The following is a 20,603-nucleotide window of genomic DNA, read 5'->3' on the forward strand; positions in this document are numbered from 1 at the left end:
GCACTGTACAGCAAAGGGCAATTGAGGGGTCCAGCACTGCAGAAACTGCAGAAAATCTCAGTCATTTTCATAAATCCACTTTTGGCAAAACGGTGCCGGAAACCTCCGACCCCGATCCCGCCCATTAATACACCCACCCTCGTCGAACACTCCAGTTCACATCTAGCCTTTATGAGATGTGGCAGCTCCCTGAAGATGCTTCCAACACGGGAAGCGAAACGTTGGAACCGGTGTCCTACAGGATGCGGTCGAATCCAGAAAAGTTAAATCTCCAGTCAGCTGACACCAGCCGCGGAAGCCTACGGGTTTTGATAGTGCTGGAAACCACCCGTTTGCCCCATAATAATTAATAATACATTAATGCTGCATAATAATTCCACACAGAAGATAATGTCAGTACTCAAGAGTGTATGTGTTCTGGATATAAGGATTGATACCTGAATATATACAGTTGGATAAGACTGAAAGATTTGCATTTTACTCAATAACTAACCCCTTAACCCTAACCATAACCATAACCCTAACCCCCTAACCGTAACCCTAACCCTAACTCTCTAACCCTAACCCCCTAACCTTAACCTTAACCCAAACCCTAACCCCCTAGCTGTAACCCTAACTCCTTAACCTGTAACCCTAACCCCCAACCCCCTAACCCTAACCCCCTAACTGTAACCCTAACCCTAACCCCCTAACCTTAACTCCTTAACCCCTAACCGTAACCCTAACCGTAACCCTAACCCCCTTACCATAACCCTAACCCCCTTACCATAACCCTAACCCTAACTCTCTAACCCTAACCCCCTAACCTTAACCCTAAACCTAACCCCCTAACTGTAACCCTAACCCTAACCCCCTAACCGTAACCCTAACTCCTTAACCATAACCCCCAATCCCTAACCCTAACCTAACCCCTAACCTCAACCCTTGGCAAAGGGATTTTTACCACCTTCATGGACTTATTACCTTGTTTTTGCACTTTCTTGGGGTACTTGCTGTAACCCGCTGCTGTATGGTAGGAATTTCAGTTTAGCTCACTTGCAGGAAAGTGTATCGAGGCTCCAAGCTTGCAGATAAGTGATCATCTACACCTCAAATCCATCCACTGTGTTTCGCAGCATCACGGAGACCAAGCCGGCTAAAGAAGCCGAGACACAGTGAAATGGTCAGTAGGGAGAAAGATCTTGACCACACGCTCGAGTCACTCTTCTTCCAGCAAAGCTCCTGTCAGAGGAGATACAGCGTATTTCAATTTACACTTAGGAGCCTAGACTGACTTGGGGATTTTACTCAGATGCTTTGGTGAGGATTTATTCGACTCTCTTTCCTCTTGTTGTCGACCTGGACTCCAGAAAAGATTGACTGGCAAGGATGGCAGGCACCTTCACTCGAGTGCTGTCTGGACGCAACACGGCGGTCATGCTGGCCAGCCTTGGCGCCGGCACCCTGGCATCGGGCTACCTGATGAGCGACAGCGGAAGTGCTGCCGTTGGCGAGAAGAGGAAGATGTACCCCCCTAGGTTGGTGAAAACCCCAGTGACAATTTACAGTGTTCCTTGGCTGCATCCTTCTAAAATCAATAAATAAATGAACGACTCAAAATAGAGGTATTGACCAATTCTGCACATCAGCGCTCAACCACCGTCCATGATTTAGCCTTGATGGAAGTTTGCAAATGGGCTCCATGCCTGACTTGTGTACGCAGCCATTTACATTTACATGTATTCATTTAGCAGACACTTTTTTCCAAAGTGACGTACATCTCAGAGAAAATACAATGTGTTCATTACATTAACGGAAAGAGAGACATAGATGCAGACGTGTGATTCCTAAGTACAGTTAGTTGTTTCTTTCCACCATATGAATCAATGTTCATCACATGAGTAGCTGCATAAAACTTTATCAAAATATCCACGATTCCTGATCACCTTCCTAGTAATATTATTTTTTACATTTTTGAGATACATTAAAACATTTACTTTACATTACAGGAGTAGCTGCGTAAAGGTTTATCTGGGCATCATCTTAAAGTTACAGTGCATGAACATTTACACATTACATGAACTTAAGAGATCATGGGTGAAGTGAGTCTGGAAGAGGTGAGTTTTAAGACCCTTTTTAAATGTGGACAGAGATTCAGCAGTTCTGAGTGAGAGGGGGAGGTCGTTCCACCACGACGGAGCCAGAACCGAGAACCTTCGTGCTTTACCTTTCATACGTGGAACCACCAAGTGAGCAGATGTGGAAAGGCGTAGCAGTTTGACTGGGGTGTAGCGGATGATCAAGTCTTGTAGATATCTAGAAGCAGTTCTATTGATGCTTTTGTAGGCCATAACCAGGGTCTTACATTTGATCTGGGCAGCTATAGGAGGCCAATTGTACACTGAGAACAAAAAACACTTTTGTTTTAATGAAGGTCAGTTTATTAGGCAGCGCAACTTGAAATTATATGAATCCTGTAGGGGTGGTCATTTTTGTTGTACAAAATATTAAAATAAACATGGTAAAACTAATGGACACAAGAGCTTCACACACTTTGACATTACACCGCTGGTAAAAGGGACCATTCAGTTCCACCTACAGCTTGAAAGTTCAGGGTGAAGAGGTGCACAACAGCCTCCTGAGTCCCCCCCCGTCTCCTCCAGTGCCGACTATCCGGACCTTCGCAAGCACAACAACTGCATGGCGTCTGCTCTCACCCCGGCCATCTACGGGCGCCTCAGAGACAAGACCACCCCCTACAACTGGACCCTGGACCAGTCCATCCAGACGGGGGTGGACAACCCCGGGCACCCATTCATCAAGACCGTGGGCATGGTGGCTGGAGATGAGGAGAGCTACGAGGTAAGCAGTGGAGAGCAGAGCAAGGAGCTTGAACCTGTTGCCCGAAGAGCAGGAGAGGATGCTGTCCCCCCGTTCCGAGGGTCCCCTCGTGCTGATGATTTATGCATTAACACCCATTGATCACCGTTATGTGACCTACAGGTGTTTGCGGACCTCTTTGACCCTGTCATCAAAGAAAGGCATAATGGCTACGACCCGAGAACTATGAAGCACCCCACGGACCTGGACAGCTCCAAGGTGTGGTGCACCGAACACCTCGGCACGGCACGCAAGTCTTTAACTTGTTCTCGAAACGCGTCTCCATTCGCGGTGCGACACAGGACGGCTGAGGGCCCTCGCTTTCTCCCCGCCCCAGATCACCTCGGGGATGTTCGACGAGCGCTACGTGCTGTCCTCCCGCGTGCGCACGGGCCGCAGCATCCGCGGTCTCAGCCTGCCGCCGGCCTGCTCGCGCTCCGAGCGCCGGGAGGTGGAGCGAGTCGTCGTGCAGGCCTTGGCAGGGCTCAAGGGGGACCTCGCCGGGCGCTACTACAGCCTGGGGGACATGACCGAGCACGAGCAGCAGAGGCTCATCGACGTAAGAGGAGAACGGCTCTATCGCCCAGCCTCACTGGCGCCAGGATGGCGGACGGATGCTCATAGTCACACTAACACGCGCTCGCACTGATGTCAAACACGTGTAGCATTGAGCCACACAAACACATAAGGAAAATACAATACACATACAGCGCATGCAATTGGATGCAATAACAGGAAGGAATTATCACTCTTCTTAAGAAACCATCATAATAATAATAATAATAAGACTAACAATAATAATGTTTAGAACTGGAAACCAGAATGTCTCGTTTTCTAACGAAAGGTGCAAAGATCTAATAATACGCAGCACAATTTGATGCAAAATGTATTACTTTGCCAGACTCTGCGAGGAGGCACGTCCGGTGTATCTTCACTATGGCTTTGTGTTGTGTGCATGTGCGTGACCTCAACCCGTGACCTCACTCGTCTCGTCGCTCTGTCCTTCCCACGCTGGCGTGCCGCAGGAGCATTTCCTCTTTGATAAGCCCGTGTCTCCTCTGCTAACTGCCGCTGGAATGGCCAGAGACTGGCCTGACGCCCGAGGAATTTGGTAAGGCAGAGGAAGCAGAGGATATGTGGTGTGACTCAGCCATCGGCCACCCTGGGGTAGCAGTGCGGTAGTTCACCCCTTTTACTGCGATCTGCTTGTCGGTCCCAACAAGTACATGTATAACGATACATGGTATTAATATCCATCTGCATAGCGGACACGTTTGTTTGACATGTATTTTATTGACATATACTGTATATCGTCCATTCGTACTATCGCATCATTGCTCCCTTATTTGCCCAAGAACAACAATATCCCACCAACCGCGAAAGTTACAAGTCAGCATTCAGTACAGTACAGGCAGCCCCTGGATTACGAACGAGTTCCGTTCCTAAATCTGTCTTTAAGTCGGATTTTGACGTAAGTCGGAATGGACTTAAGTACAGTGGGTATCTACCGTCAGTTAGTCAAATGTTGGTCTTAGTATATAGTGTACCTTTCAATGCATAAAAAACATTAAACAAACACTTCCAGATACACTAAACTTCTTTAACATAATACACACACACTGTCTGAAACCGCTTGTACTGAGCAAGGTCGTGGCGAATCGGAGCCTAACCCGGCAACACAGGGCGCAAGGCCGGAGGGGGAGGGGACACACCCAGGATGGGACACCAGTCCATCGCAAGGCACCCCAAGCGGGACTCGAATCCCAGACCCACCAGAGAGCAAGCACAGGCCAAACCTGCTGCACCACCCTGTCTTTAACATAATAATACAATAATAATAATAATATTAATAATAAATGTAACTACAGCATTTATAATAGAGAGCGAGAGAGAGACATCGGGACAGAGCCTTTTACATGCTCCATTATTTTCGCTTTGTTTTTTAAAATTGTTCTGACCGTTGACCGACTGTAGCCTAATGTTTTTCCAATGTTCGTTGGCGTTTCACCTTTTTCCGATCGCGTTATTATTTCCACTTTAGTTTCAATCGTGATTGTTTTCCTTTTCTTTGATATATCACCATCACTTGCTTTACATTTATACTTTGGTGCCATGGTTAGGAGGGTAAAAACAAAAAAAAATTAAAGCCAAATACAGTTACACATAAGACACTGTTAACAGCAACATGGTCCGACTGTAAAGAAGGAAGTCTTAGTCCTACCTCAGGCTCATGCGCCGACGAACCGCTGTAGTTACGCAATGTTTTGATGAGCGTCGCAAAGTAGTGCCTGTTTGTTATTAGAAACCATTGTATGTAACTCAGATTTTTAATATAATAGGCTTTACGGGGGGTGGTTCGTAACTACGGGTTGTACACAAGTCGGACATTCGTAACCCAGCGACTGCCTCTACTTGATCTATTTGATCAATACAATCAATCAGTGCTCTTCACAAACACACTGGCATGACATTTTTTTAATTTTTCTTTAAAGAAAAATGACAAGATTCATTTATCCCTGAGAAGAGCCCAAGTATGGATGTGAACATTTTCTGAGCATTTTGCTTCACTCGCTGCTTCTTCATTTCCAGTATTAAGAGACATATGCTAACCTAGTCCCTCTTCTGGCTGTCACGCGCTTTTGGCCCCCACTGCAGGATCATTTCCTGTTTGACAAACCCGTCTCCCCCTTGCTGACATGTGCAGGGATGGCCCGTGACTGACCAGATGCCAGAGGAATATGGTATAATGCATGAGCCGTGCGCATCAGCAGGAACCTTCATGAGCCTGCATGGTGCCACGACCCTAAATGCCCTCTAATCTACACACACGTCTCTTCTCTGCTGCGTGTGTGTGTGTGTGTGTGTGCTTTTTTTGTGTTCTGGTTGCACATTACGGACGTTTTTCTGCACCGCTGCTCTGTGTGTGTAGTTAGATTTCATACTGGAACCCCTAAAGTACTCTGGATTGCTGCTGTTACTAGAAATTCGAGAAATTTGCGCAAACATGTCATTGCATCAAGACCTACTGCCATTTCATCTGAAGTGAACTAATACATCTGAAACCTCATAACCCAGAATGCAGAACGGAATTTTTCTCAACACATGATTTGAATAGCTGATAATCTATCCAATTTAATACTATCAAATAGTATTAGACCTACCAGATAATCTAAGATGCTGTAAAAGAGGATTGTGTTTTTTTAGACTTGATCTTGATACCTTAATTCTCAGGCACAACAATGAGAAGAATTTCTTGGTATGGATCAATGAGGAGGACCACACGCGGGTCATATCCATGGAAAAGGGAGGAAACATGAAGAGAGTGTTTGAGAGGTTCTGTCGTGGACTGAAAGAGGTAAAACTACTATTACATTTAGCTTATGCTTTTTTTCCCAGATTGACTTACAATGTTAAGGTTACCCTTATTTACTCATTTATACAGCTGGGTAATTTTACTAGAGCAATTTAGGGATAAGTACCATGCTCAAGGATACTACAGCTGGAGGTGGGGATCAAACCTGTGACCTTTGGGTCTGCAGCTTTAAGCACCATGCTACCAGCTGTCCCACATTAGACATAAGGTAATAGTTAAGTAAAAATGCTAATTTGGTAGTGTTCAATACATTGGCTGCTTGTGTTATTGAAATGTGAATGATGAACACTTTCCAGTTTATTATTTTGAACTGTACTTTTACTGTACTTTATTTTCCAACTTTCTAACATTTCTCCGTTTCAATGCAAAACAACCTGCATTTCTGGTCGCAGCCACTAGTTGGCAGTAAATTCAACTGCAACAGAGTAGAAGTGAAACACAAGTTATTCAACTTGCTTCCACAGTGTTTACAGCTTGTGTCCACTTTTCCACTGGGTTGGCGATCAATGAAAAAATAGTAAATGTCGGGAACATGTGGGACGACGGGTTGGTGAGCAGTCGGCACTGAAAAGGAGTTTGCAGAGAGGACGCATATTTGCATATTTCGTTTTTTTAAAACGGTTTTAATTTTAACGTAGTTAGAAGGTAAAAAAAAAAAAAAGGTCAAATGAAAAGTGTTACACTGCATTCTTTATATAACAAACGGAGTCACAAATAGACTCACGGCCCCAGTTGTGTACCCTGCTGTTAACTATGAGAAAGACTTCCCTTCCAGTGGAGCCATGTAGGATCCGCTATGTAACGGATGTCACGTGTGCTGGATGTCGAACGTTGAAAATCTACAGGTTCTAGAGTGTGTGTGCACGCATGCGTGGGTTTGTGTGCATTAAATACACGCGATGCCCGGCAGCTTGCTGGCCTGTCTACCCTTCTTACAAGGCCTGCTGTTTGACCGCCGACTGCTCTTTGTAGGTGGAGCGGCTCATTATGGAACGAGGCTGGGAGTTCATGTGGAACGAGCGCCTCGGCTACATCCTCACCTGCCCCTCCAACCTGGGCACGGGGCTGAGGGCGGGGGTGCACATCCGCCTGCCAAACCTCGGCAAGGTAAAGACCTCCGTCGCAGAGCTCCGCCCTGATGGAGAGCCCAAAGCAAAAAAATGCTTGCGGTTCAAAGAGCTCCGAGGTAGAGCTCAGAGATCAGAGTTCTCTCGGCAGGACCCTCGGTTCAGCAAGATCCTGGAGAACCTGAGGCTCCAGAAGCGAGGCACCGGGGGCGTGGACACTGCCGCCGTGGGCGACACCTTCGACATTTCAAACCTTGATCGCCTGGGCAAATCTGAGGTAAGCGCTGCAAAGAACGGCACACTTTGGGATGGAGGAGCAAGAGCTCCGTCAGGTGCGCTGCGAACAGGGCGTAGGGCGCAACTCACGATGCGTTCACCCATCCGGTAGCGTATGAGGTCTCGCGCTATGTCCACTCTTTCACATAAGACAATCGGTTGCCTGCGAACGTAGACATTCTGCTCCCGGGTTGCTCCATCCAGAAGCTGCACCGCTCCGCTGTTCGACTGCCTTTCTCAGGTGGAGCTTGTGCAGCTGGTGGTGGATGGCGTCAACTACCTGATCGAGTGTGAGAAGAGGCTGGAGAGGGGGCAGGACATCAGGATCCCACCACCGCTGCCCCAGTTCAAGAAGTGAGGAGCTGGACGAGGGCAAGGAGTCACGACGATAGGTGGCGTACAGTCCATCCGTCGGGACGTTGCGGACACTCAGAAGGTCCTATGAGTACGGTAGCATAATAAATCATTATAAGGAGTGCAACGGTGCGTGAGGTGCTTTGTGAAAGGAATTTCCACCAGCATGATACACATCTAGTACACACAGTCCTGTAGGAACCGCTGCTAATAAACTAACTGATAACAGGACTCCAGTAAAAATGCAATAAAAAGATGTGTCGTTAAAAACGAGACACAACGGTCGAGGGCTGACTTTCTCCCACCGAAAATCTCCTTGACCCACCTCATTTGACCCGTTGGTTTCTTCCAGAATCTTGGAAATATGAAACATCTGCTTGCAAATATTAAGTCTGCGTTTTTCTACATTCATTTTGAGAAAAAGAAGCACAGGTTCGAGGGTCAACATTTGCACAAGCACACAAAGTGTGCCCTACAACCCGAAACGCCTCTAGTAGATGTCATTACCGTTGATTTCAGTGGTAAAATTTCGTTCCTCCACCCCAACACTGACACCCTTCACGCAACAATATCCCCAAATCCCACTAAAACGGACAATTACTGTAATAGCTACCATTAGTTACCATAACACAACACAAGGCAGTTTCCCTTCATCATTTACTCTGAAATACTGCATATCTCTTCTCCTGCATTGAGTTACCTCTCTTGTGGCCGTTACACAGTGTACTCTTAACAAAGTGTGTGTGTGTGTTACTATAGTACTTATAATAGATAGACAGGAGGAAGAGAGAGAGAGTGTGTGTAGGTATAAAAAACATTAAAGAAACTTTAATGTTCGATTTTCCAGTGTTCGTTGGCGTTTCACCTTTTTCCGATCGCTTTATTATTTCCACTTTAGTTTCAGTTGTGATCGTTTTCCTTTTCTTTGATGCATAACCATCACTCGCATCACATTTACGCTTTAGTGCCATGGTTACGAGGGTAAAAACAAAAAATGAAAGTCAATCAGCAACACACGAGACACTGCTAAGAGTAACGTGGTCCGACTGAAAAGAGCAAAGTCAAATCCTACCTCGGGCTCACGAGCCGACAAACCGCTGTAGAAACGCAATGTTTTGATGACCGTTGCAAAATAGTGCCCATTTGTTATTATGAATCATTGTATGTAACTCAAATCTTTAATATAATAGGCTTTACTGGGGGTGGTTTGTAACTGTGGATTGTATGTAAGTCGGATGTTCGTAACTCGGGGACTGCCTGTATGGCGGAGGAAACCCACAGGCACAGACACTGAGGAGAAAGGTGGTCAGAGTTTCTGCCGAAGGATAAGCAGTCCTTCCGAGGAAAAAGCCTAAACTCCTCAAACGCTGTAAAGGGTCTCAAACTGCAATAATGAATCGGAAAACTGAAAGATCGAGGAAAAACTAATCGGGGAGACAAAAATGACTCCTTTAGACGGTGGCCGTCACCCTGATCCTCTCAAGAGCGAATTCCTGCGCCAATCCTCCCAATGTCACGTCCCGCACCGGCTGCTTGCTTCGAGCAACAAACCCAGACCTTGAGTCCTATTACAGCCCCAAATGGGTTTGGTTCCCCAGCAGGAGGCCAAGCTTTTCAGCCCCCTTGTCGGCAGCAACGAGTGGACGACATCATTCGGCCCACAGATAGGGAAAGAAAGCCCACCGTCGATCCCTCCGAGAAGCACCGTTTTCCACAACGTGAGACAGCGCAGAACAATGAAGCAGCTCCTGCAAAGAGCAAGAAAATAGTGACTGAACGTGACTGTGAAACGCAGGCAAGGCCCTCGATGTAGAAACACACGAATAGAAGCTCACGAACAGATGCGAATTGCAAAACCGCTTCACGTGCTTCACGTTCTCAGATCCCTAAAGTCACGAGCACTCTAGTCCCAGTAGGGCAGCAGGACCAAACCCGCGAGCCGGTGACCCGTGGTCAGCAGCGGGCCCAGCGGCGCAGTCTGGCGGCCTCCACAATTCCAAAGCTAAGAGTCTTTCCGGGGCTAATTTCTTCGCCAAAAGCAGATTAATGACGCGTGTCTAATAACGCTATTAGGATTCTATACTTAACGAAGGGGTGAGCCTGTGTGTGTGTGTGTGTGTGTGTGTGTGTGTTGCAGGAGTCAGCGGGCATTAAAGCGGTGGTGTGATGGCAGCAAACGCTGACCAGGCGGGTCCCTGTACCACATGTCTGCAGGCTGGAAAGGAATCCTGCAGGATATTTATAGACGGGCTACGTGCCACGTGGCGCTTAGCTTCCTCCGTCTAGCAAGGGATCCTGGGTAAGCAGGACACCGCCGGACGACCCCGCGTCCCGTGCGGGTGCAGGCTGCAGGGCGGTTCCGAGTCGGCAGCGCACGGTCGGTCGGAGGTTTCTCTCGCTGCGGGTCGGGAGATGTACTCTAGGCCTCGCCAAGCGTCACATATGGTGGGACAAACACAGCTACTTGCCTTTAACCACAACGTCTTTTGAAAATCGCAGTAAAAATGAGATACTACTGAGGGAAAACTTCATTTTCATCCACCCACCATCCATTCATCCATCCACAAATTCACTTATTCATATGGCTTATCAGCGGAATATACATATGTTTTATATACAGTATATAATTATATATATATCCTTATGAATATGTATATATACACACACACATTTTCAGAACCGCTTGTCCCATACAGGGTCACGGGGAACCGGAGCCTACCCGGCAACACAGGGCGTAAGGCCGGAGGGGAGGGGAACACACCCAGGACAGGACGCCAGTCCGTCGCAAGGCACCCCAAGCGGGACTCGAACCCCAGACCCACCGGAAAGCAGGACCGTGGTCCAACCCACTGCGCCACCGCACCCCCTCTTGTATATATACATATGTGTAATATATGTGTATACACTATATATGTATATATATACATATATACAACATAATGTATATATGTTGTATATATGTATATATACACACACGCACATATATACACATATATAGTGTATATACACGTGTGTGTGTTGTATAATGGGGGGGTGTGGTGGCACAGCGGGTTTGGCCCAGTCCTGCTCTCTGGTGGGTCTGGGGTTTAAGTCCTGCTTGGGGTGCCTTGCGGCAGACTGGTGTCCCGTCCTGGGTGTGTCCCCTCCCCCTCCAGCCACGTGCCCTGTGCTGCCGGGCTAGGCTCCGGATCGCCACGACCCTCCTCGAGACAAGCAATTGTAGACACTGTGTGTGTGTGCACACACTAATACATACACAGGGTGATGGGAGGCCAACATATACATAGAGGGACAGCTGATTGCAGGTTTGAATCTCACCTCTGGCTGCAGTACCCTTGAATAAGGTACTTACCCTAAATTGCTCCAGTAAAATTACCCACCTGTATACATTAGTCAGTAATTTTAAGCAGCTTAAAAATTGTAAGTCACTTTGGAGAGGTGTGTCAGCTAAATGGATAAAAGTAAATAAGTAAGAAGCAGGGCACTAATGGGCACTAATGAAGCGCGCTGTTTGTCATCAGAGTGTTAACCGGTCACCTGTACCTCACACGCCACAAACGATGGACTCAAAGATGCGGAATGAAACGCGGCACAAGGGATGCGGCCATACGCCGGTACGGGTGGGTTCATTTCCCAGAGAAAACGCGTCGCCCGTATAGCTGGAGATCGCTTTGATCCGAGACCATCGCACCAATTAAGGGTGACATTTCCCCAGAGCTCCATGATGCGGCACAAGGATTAAAGGACATTTTCAGGGTCACAGTCTGAGGAATTTCCTTTGTTACATAAAGTCAAACTGTTTCCCTTAATCTTTCTTTCATGGCACTAGTCTGCCCTCTAGTGGCGAGTCCGCGACATTGCACCACCAGAACCCTCCTCAACAACTATTATTATTATTATTATTATTATTATTACCGTTGTTTGTTAATAATAATAACATAATAATAATAATAATAATAATAATAATAATAATTTCTCATTTTTCTGTTCACTATTATTTCAGAGTGTTTTCACATTCTGAAATAATAGTGAACAGAAAAATAATTCCAGCTGCCTTTTCTTAACATTTCACCCTCCAACACAATACATAATACAGGTAGAGGCTGCATGGATACACTTTCCCATGAAAGGCGCATCCTAATGCATCGTGAGGCTGGACTACATTGTCGCGCTTCTGAAATCTCGCACCTTTGCCAATATTTGACTCATTTCTTCTCATATCCTTTGGAAACAAAGATCGGATGGTACAACGAATCCGGGCTTGGACGACTAATCCAGTTGTGACACGTACAAAAAAAAAAATGAATTAGGTATTGATTAGCATCCATACACAGATGCATGGTTACACGTAAAGTGTGTAATCGCCCAGAAAGCCTTTTACTGCTGGCCTGTACATTAAACCAATAAAACAGGTAATCTAAGCACCCTGGAGAAAAAAAAAAATATAAAAGCACATTCTGACAAGTATCTGTCTTAATATCCTATATGGCATTTCTTAATAAAGTCAAAACTATTTAAAGTAAATGTGACCACCTAATGCTGTACAATACATTATAAGCAGAATGGCTCATTCAGAAATGTCATTACTACTAAAGTCCCTGTTTAATACTTCTTATGATTTATGCATTCTTTCCAAAAGGGCGTGTAACTTATTAAACTTGCATTAAGTGGAGAAAGCTGATTCATTGCTGCGAAACACAAGAAAATAATTTTACTCGGAACACAGCGCTTAGGAGTCAAAACCATCTCCGCTTTTTTCCAAGAAGGAAAAAGACTCGAGAAAAATACGTGAGATATCTGCACAGGCTTCAAGCAGACACTTCTGAACGAGATTCCCTATCAGTCGGCCTTCCGGCACCAAACGGGCGCCTGGCCGCCATCACGACGCACGGCGCCTCCCGCCCAGGCGTTGCCATGGAGACCGGCAAGCGGCAACAGGCTATTGGGAGCACATTTCGCACAGCTGAAGTCTTCCTGCGTACAGAAGGGCAAATGGCTGTTTCCTCATTCTCGCACGGCATTGGCTAACACGGTAAAAAGTGTAGTTAATACGCGGCTTAGACAGCAAAGGGTTTATTCGGCAAAGGACGCAGAGGTGCTGATCTCTCCCCAGAGCACGGTAAAAATGAACATTACCGCGATAAGGGAGCGGTAAGTTCCGTCTGGTTAAAAGCCTCTTCGATGAAATCGTTTCGGTCGACACCTGCGTTGGATGTGTTGGTGGGCCTGACGCGGATGATGACGCCCCTCACCACGATCTTACCGTAGTTGTACACTGTTGGGTCTGCAGTTTCAGGTAAATCCACAGCAGAGGTTAGAGTTTATTGCCCATTTCTCACGGAGCCACTTTTTCCTCGAGCAGATAAATGTCCTGAAAGACGGTTCCGCCTACGGGAGGATCCCTGTAAGGCGGCCCAGTGGGTCACAGGCCTACGGTTACTGGCTCGGGACCCGGTCAGCGCTGCTCGGGCGGACAGGGAAACACACACTCACCTCTATCGCATTGCAATGTCCGTCCACTGGCCATCCTGGGGTCTTCGGGGCTCCCGAGCCATCGGATGCTCTCCGGATGCTGACGACCGCAGAGCCTAGCGCCTGTCCTCGGCCCGACGACCGAGCGGTGACCTCAGAAAACCCCAGACGCGCTCGCCCGTGCGATCGCATCTACGCGTGGCCAGCGCTCACGTGCGAACGTCGCCCAGCTGTTGCGTTGTACGTTATGAGCAGTGAGCGGGTGTCACACAGCTGCGGGGGGGTAAAGGTCGGTGCAGCGGCCGCCTCTGCCGGCTCCCCGAGCGGAGCCAAGGATGCCGCCTCTGCTTCGCACACACGTCGCCATGCGTGGACCTGGCCGGACGGACATCGCCGATGGTGTGTGTGACCGGAGGGATCCGAACCCTGGCACACACACAACAGATCGGCTCCCTTTTTCCCCATCACCACCATTACTGTGGGACACCAAGAGAGACGGTCATGTGACACACACACACACTCACACACACACACAGCACAAGCAAAAACAAACAAAGGCAACCGGTGAATGCCGCAGGCGATAAGGCAGCAGTTCTACCTGTTACGCTGTGCTGTGTCAGGTGCTCCTCCTCACACACTGGCGGAGGGGTGCTGTGAGTGCACTTACTGCATTTTACCTTTTCATTCCCAGCAGGAAATTCTCATAGCACCGAGCAGTGGAAAACAAAGCTGTGCGTGCAAGGGATTCAAGTGGCCATGTGATGAAGCGACGTGGCGGTACTGGAGAACACCCACATAGCCAAAAGCTTGACACGCACACACACGCACACACACGCACACACACCGCAAAAACCGAAGCGTTTCGACAGGAAAAAGGAGCTTTATGTCAGTACGTCCAAAATCCATATCGTACTTCTCAGTATACTTACAAAAAAAGACAATGTAACGTAGAAAAAATGTACAGATCACAAATTAAACAAACTAAACAGAAAAGACACAAATGTAGCATGACTTAAATTTACAAAACAATCATCTCCCTCACAATTTCACCTGATATAAATCACAGAAAATAGAGTGGTAGGTTCTGTTACAATGCTGTTAATGCTAAATGTCTTTACATATATATATAATACATATATACATACATATACACACACACACACACATATATGTATATATATATATATATATATGTATATAAATATATATAATCACAAAAACAGGTGAGTTGGATTCTGAAGCTATAAAATAGAAATTTGCAGCATAAAAAGAGTACAGACCATTAAAATCACAAAAGTTCAGCAAATAATAATCGTAATATATTGTAGACCACGGTTTTGATAAGAGACATCGTTATCTATTCCCAAGAACACGTTAAGAAAAGAAATCACAGTTTCTCCGGATGACGCACATTGAAATAAAGACAAACGCTGGGTCTAAAACCCTTCTCCGCTGCGACGGGGAAGACGAGCTTTTCCTACAGCAGCCCGGCCCTTCCTCAAGGTTCAACATCGACGGATTCTCGGAGCTGTCGGTTCCTGGCCAACGAAACGGAGGGGGAGGGATTCTTCAGCTCGCTGTGGATCTGGAGCAGGGTTGTGGGGGGGGGCGCTCATGTTGCACACGGCGGAGCCAGCAGGGAGAGCTGTGGTTAAGGAACCGGCTTCTTAAGCAAAGGCTGCGGATTTAAATTCCGGGAGGCGCCTTCGGCGGTGCGAGACCGCGGAAGGCGCCCCCGTCCCGGACGGCACGGGCGCGAACGGGATTGCGAACGGGCTCGGCCGGCGCGCCACGGGCACGGGAGCAGAGGAGCGCGGCAGCCCCGACACCCGCCGCGACAGAGCGTGTGCCGCGTAGCTGGCAGCAGAGGCTACGGACCGCCGGCTATCAGGCCGAGTCTCCGACAGAACCACTTCTGGACGTGCAGAACACGCTTCTCGGCCGGACACCGAAGCCGTGAGGAAACGCCCCAGTGAGGATGCTGCGGGAAACCGGAAATGAAGCACAAACCTAAACCAATATCACTTTGCGTTCATTTTTTATAAACACATTATATAAGTGGAAAAAACACATTAATTATGTCATAGAGATGTTTTCTTATGTATTGAACTGACAGATTTTTTTTTTTTTTTTAATCCAGGTGTCATTGTAGGTCTGAGCACATATAGCAGTCTTTGTACTTTTTACAAGCTTTTTACATCATGTGAATGTCGCACGTGATAAAATGCATCTGATAAAATCCCATTCATCTTCCATTTGACCACAAACGTCTCTCGTTGCGCGGAGTCGGCCCCGCGCCGTTCTTCCCTCGACGGTGAGCACGGGACGGGACGAACGCATCTGCGTGAAACGGGAAATCTAAACGGCGGAAATACGCAAACACAAATAAAGCACAATGCAAAACCGAAAGGTCTAAGTCCGTTTCCACTGCTCTCGTGTCGATGCTTTTCTGACTCTTGTTTCGTGGTTCCCAAATTCTTCTCAGTCCATGTGATGATGGTCAAGGAGGGAATCTTTATTTCTATATACATGCATATGTATGGGGACTTACATAGCCACATATATACACAAATATATAAATATAGAGACGCAATTGAGACTCTTCCGAGCCGCTTTTCGCTCTGTGGATCTTGACGTTTGGTTCAGTCTTTTAAGTCTTTTTGCAGAGTAGAAGTAAAATGGTGAAGTAGACGGTGTAAAAAACCGAACCAAAGGAAGAAAGAGCAAAAACGAAGGGCGGGACCCATTGTCTTCGGAGTGAAGATGAAGGCAGAAAGAATGAGCTTGAGCACATACTCCTGGCGTCGCCGTGGACTCTGCGGCAGCCAGCATCCCCCGCGTCAGTCACACACTCATGGTCATGTTTGGAGAGTACTGCGGAGACAACAACGCAGTCAGAGACAGCAGGCACACCACACATGGGACAAAGGCACCTGAATCCAGAGCACAGACCAAGTACAGAGTGTGGAGTCATGGCTGCCCCTCTGCCTCCTGTGTGTGTGTGTGTGTGCGTGTGTGTGTGCGTGTTGCAACATTCAGCTTTCCCACACAACACCTTTAAACACCACAAGCCCTGGCAATGTGTCAGGAACAGTTTCTGCAGAAATCCCGATGAAGGCCCGCACGGCGCGCAAACAAGCCTTGTTTATTACCACTTGTGGGTGTGGGTGGGACCGCGGGGTAGTGCTGGTGCCACCGCGGCACTCCTAGACTCTGGGTGTGGGTATTATCTAGAAAGTGAGTTTAAATTCCGCACTGATCTGCACAGAGCTTGCAAGTTCGCCTCGTATTCGCTTTCGTTTCCTCCGCATGCTCTGGTTTCCACTCGCAGTCCAAAGACATGTGTTTCCGGGGATCTGGTGACTTTTAATTGCCATTAGCAGGAGAACGAATGACGGTCATTGGCCTGCTATGGACCAGAGTGCCCTGCAAGGTTTAGGCACCGCACCCCAGCGAGCCTGCAGAGGACACGCAGGTAGTGGAACGAGCGGAAAGATGGACTTTTGGCTGCGCAACGAGTGTGGATCCGCTGCTTGCAGAAGCTAAGAGCGAACAGACGAGCTGCTGATCCATGTACCGTGTGCGCAGACAGACAGGTGGAGGCTATTTCACGTACGCTCTCGTTCTGGAAAGGGTTGAGGAAGGTGCCACCCATCTCGCTGTCGTCTCGAGGCGTCCCGGGCTGATTACTCATGCTGATGTTGCCAGGGGAGTTCTGTGTAACACAGAGAACACGTGAGAGCACTACTTCACCTGACTATAAAGTGGCACAACCTTACAAACAAATACCGGACCGACAGATAGATGGACACAGGGCTGTGGAGTCGGTACGCAAAACCTTTGACTCCGACTCCAGTAACCCAATAATTGCTTCCAACTTCGACTCTCGACTCCACAGCACTGCCCAAAAGTTGCACATTATTTTGGGGGTCAACTTATCCAACGAATATAGGCCTAACCCTATATTACACCTCTAATTTTTGGGGGTCGACTTATAGGCCGGCATATACGGTATATTTAGTCGGAGTCGGTGCATTTTTAACGACTCCAACTCCATTGACCCAATAATTGCTTCCGACTCTGACTCCACGACTCCGACTTGACAGCACTGCCCAAAAGTTGCATGTTATTTTGGGAGTAGACTAATCCGGTGAATATAGGTCTAAACCTATATTACACCTCTAATTTTTAGGGGTCGACTTATATGCCGGATCGACTTATATGTTGGTATATACGGTACATTTAGTCGGAGTCATTACATTTTTACAGACTCCAGTAATTGTTTCTGATTCCGACTCCACGACTCCGACCCCACAGCACTGCCCAAAAGTTGCACATTATTTTGGGGGTTGACTTATCTGACGAATATAGGCCTAAACCTATATTACACCTCTAATTTTGAGGGTCAATTTATACATCAGTTTATACGCCGGCACATACGGTACATTTAGTTAGAGTCGGTAAATTTTACCAACTCCGACTCAAGTAACCCAATAATTGCTTCCGACTCTGATTCCGACTACACAGCACTGGACAGATAGATAGATAGATAGATAGATAGATAGATAGATAGATAGATAGATAGACAGAGTGGGACATAGCGGGAGGACAAAAATAAGTACTGTTGCACCCAACACTTAGAAAACACAAACAATAATTGTCAAAAATCAACTTGCTGGGAAGAAGCATGACTTCTCTAAAATCCAAATATAGATTTTTACAAGGCGCTACATGAATTAGACTTGTCATTCAACAACAATATAATAAAAACAAGTGAACGTCCAGAACACTGTGACTGAGTTTTGTGTTGGTGCCGTGGTAATAAGCGCTAGGAGGCATTACCCTGTATTCTCTTGAGATCTTACAGGGGCGAGAATAAAATTCAGTTATTTTCAAAATGAGTCAGAAGATGGATGGTACTTCTGCGTGATTACAGGATAATTAAGACTGTTATCTATTTTTTATTCTTCAAAACCAAGGGGACTATGACTCATAATCGTTGAGTGGGAAACATTCATTTGTACACTGTGTTGGTTTTACTTCACCCGTCATCCATCAAACCAGAGACGAGAGGAAAGCCTCTCCAGCACTTGCTGTGAACCATCCAATCAAAACAAAAAAATCGACTCCTTCAATCTCATGTTACAGCCGTAAAAAACACGCGGGACAAACCAGTAGTTTATGGACTTATTCAAACTCTGCAAACTGGAACCATCAAAAGTACGAGCAACTAATCGCATTTGGCCTTCCGAGGAGAATCTGTGGCCGGCGAAGGTGCGAAGCCACGCGTCACCCATGTACAGGTTTCCCCCACTATCAGAAAGTAGAGCGTTCCTATGAAACCTTTCGTAAGATGAAATGGCATAAAGCGAAAAAGCAATTACCATTAATTTTTATAGGAAAAATTTTGAGCGTTCCTAGAAACAAAAAAATAGCCCACTAAATCATACCAAATAACACAGAAAACCTATTAGTAGGACTGGTGGAAGCAAGCAAGTTCTACACACGCACAACGTCTTTCTTTCGTTCGCCACGATCTAAACGCTTAAATACGTCCAGTTTTACGCTAAGCGTAATAACCTTACGAGCTCTCTTGGGCTTTTCTGATACCTTAGGACACATCTTGCTAATGGATGCACAAAATAAATCGAGATAAAGCACAGGTGCTCACAGACACAATTCAAAGCTATGGTGGCTTGACGCTGAGATGATGAGCGTAGGTCCTGGAGAAGGAGCCTGGCGGCGCTACTGTGGCTGCCCGGGGTGAGCGCTGCCTCTAGATCTCACTGCAAAACAAACGCTAAACGCTGTTTTCGTTTTTCGCCTTTTTTCGTAAAAGCGAAAATCCTCTTCAAATTTCTTTCGGTTAGCGAAAGCAGATACTAATGTAGATCTTTGATAAGAGCGAAGTGGCGTAAAGTGAACTTTAGAAAAGCGAGGGATACCTGTACTTGGTACTTCACAAAATACACCTGGCTACGCTCCGGAACTTCACTATGATATAAAGAATATTTTTTTCCATATACACGGGGCAGCTGGTGGCGTAGTGGTCGGCACTGCTGCTGTTCGAGCCACAGGTTTCAAATCCCACCTCAGGCAAGGAAGGCGGAGAGCGAGTGCATCTGCTGGTCACTCGACCCCTTTTCGTCCTCCTTCCCAGAGCACAGGGCGGCGGCACCTCGGTCCGTTTGTGCGGCACATACGGATAATCGCGGCGCTCTCCGGGGCCAGATGCCCGCTGTTTACACTTGTGTAATGTGCACTTGGGTGAGAGATTATTTTCAGAAGCATAAATCCTTCAAGGTTGAGCTAGCAGGAAATAAACATTTGCTGTTTGGGAACATTAGCGTCGCCAGGGCTTGCTTGTTTTATCACATCAGCTCCATAATGAACAGGAACAAGTTCACCCACAGGCTGCACCCTGCAACCCTGCCAGGTCGCCGGCTGCCTCGTGAGTCGAACGCGAGTCCTCCGGGGCGCCACTGCAATCGGATTGCTTCCAGAGGTAAGTGCCAGTCAAAAGTTTGAGCACGCTTGGAGAGAACAGTGGAAACAAAGCACCGTGCCCGAAATATGGGAATCAACGCAGAAGAGCTGGGGAGACTCGTCGGCTCATTTCCAGGTCGGATCTGTCCACCAAATGTCTTGTTTAAAGAAAGTAAAGGAAGTTTCCAGCATGGGTACTCAGACTTTTGACTGGTACCGTACACAGCGTTGCTTGGCTGCTCGGTGGGTAATTGACCAGAGGCAAGAGAAGCTCCCTTGAGAAAAGGGACATAAGCACAAGAACAAAGTCCGTCTTCTTATTCAAGTCAAACGATTTGCACAAATGAGTAAACCTGTAAACCACTTTGACAAAAGCCCTGGGTCGAGGCGACAATAACTGAAAGGAGCCACCATGAGAAGACGGGCTGAGGGCCGGAGCCTCTCTAAAACACGCTGAGAGTGAAGGTCACATGGACACTCTTACCTTCGAGATACTGTCCATGTCAGCAGAGCCTGAAGGAGAGAGGAGGGAAACACCAGCAGTTTACTGTCTGTGCCACTCTTACAGTACTGTCTCCATAAAATCACGGACGGTGAAACAACAAGCTGTTCTGCTCCAGATCACCACTCCACTGACTGTCTATTAACAATAATAAAAATCAAGAAATAATAATAATAATGCACATTTGAAATGGCCAACGATAAGGAACCCTTTG

General features: G+C 47.1%; 2 protein-coding genes across 7 annotated transcripts in view; one reads left to right on the forward strand and one right to left on the reverse strand.

The window, feature by feature from the left end:
- Window positions 1-1,368: 1,368 nt before the first annotated feature.
- LOC108938966 (creatine kinase U-type, mitochondrial-like) lies at window positions 1,369-7,933 on the forward strand. The gene is made up of 9 exons (XM_018759997.2): window positions 1,369-1,517; window positions 2,643-2,841; window positions 2,983-3,078; window positions 3,197-3,418; window positions 3,885-3,970; window positions 6,091-6,214; window positions 7,205-7,339; window positions 7,451-7,576; window positions 7,817-7,933. Exons 1-9 carry the CDS (start codon window positions 1,369-1,371, stop codon window positions 7,931-7,933), a joined length of 1,254 nt encoding a protein of 417 aa, XP_018615513.1.
- Window positions 7,934-14,634: 6,701 nt separating this feature from the next.
- Window positions 14,635-20,603, reverse strand: part of ssbp2a (single stranded DNA binding protein 2a) — a 93,346-nt gene continuing 87,377 nt past the window's right edge. For 3 of the 6 annotated variants that reach the window (XM_018760114.2, XM_018760113.2, XM_018760112.2), the window contains 3 exons: window positions 20,372-20,400; window positions 17,018-17,116; window positions 14,635-16,275 (listed from right to left, as the gene is read on the reverse strand). In XM_018760114.2, the coding sequence (XP_018615630.1) occupies window positions 16,246-16,275; window positions 17,018-17,116; window positions 20,372-20,400 (158 nt within the window). In that variant the 3' untranslated portion in view covers window positions 14,635-16,245. Of the gene's footprint in view, window positions 16,276-16,978; window positions 17,117-20,371; window positions 20,401-20,603 lie in introns of all 6 variants that reach the window. The other 3 variants (XM_029259607.1, XM_029259606.1, XM_029259605.1) reach the window with 1 other exon arrangement.

Source organism: Scleropages formosus, chromosome 17, assembly GCF_900964775.1.
Source record: "Scleropages formosus chromosome 17, fSclFor1.1, whole genome shotgun sequence".
In the NCBI taxonomy this organism is placed as follows: domain Eukaryota; kingdom Metazoa; phylum Chordata; class Actinopteri; order Osteoglossiformes; family Osteoglossidae; genus Scleropages; species Scleropages formosus.

What these genes read in the sequence shown, in the direction of transcription:
- LOC108938966 (XM_018759997.2), top strand. Translation starts at nt 1,369, where the DNA reads ATGGCAGGCACCTTCACTCGAGTGCTGTCTGGACGCAACACGGCGGTC. An exon ending in AGGAAGATGTACCCCCCTAG is followed by an intron (nt 1,518 to 2,642) that starts GTTGGTGAAAAC and finishes CGTCTCCTCCAG; the next exon opens with TGCCGACTATCCGGACCTTC. An exon ending in AGCAGCAGAGGCTCATCGAC is followed by an intron (nt 3,419 to 3,884) that starts GTAAGAGGAGAA and finishes GGCGTGCCGCAG; the next exon opens with GAGCATTTCCTCTTTGATAA.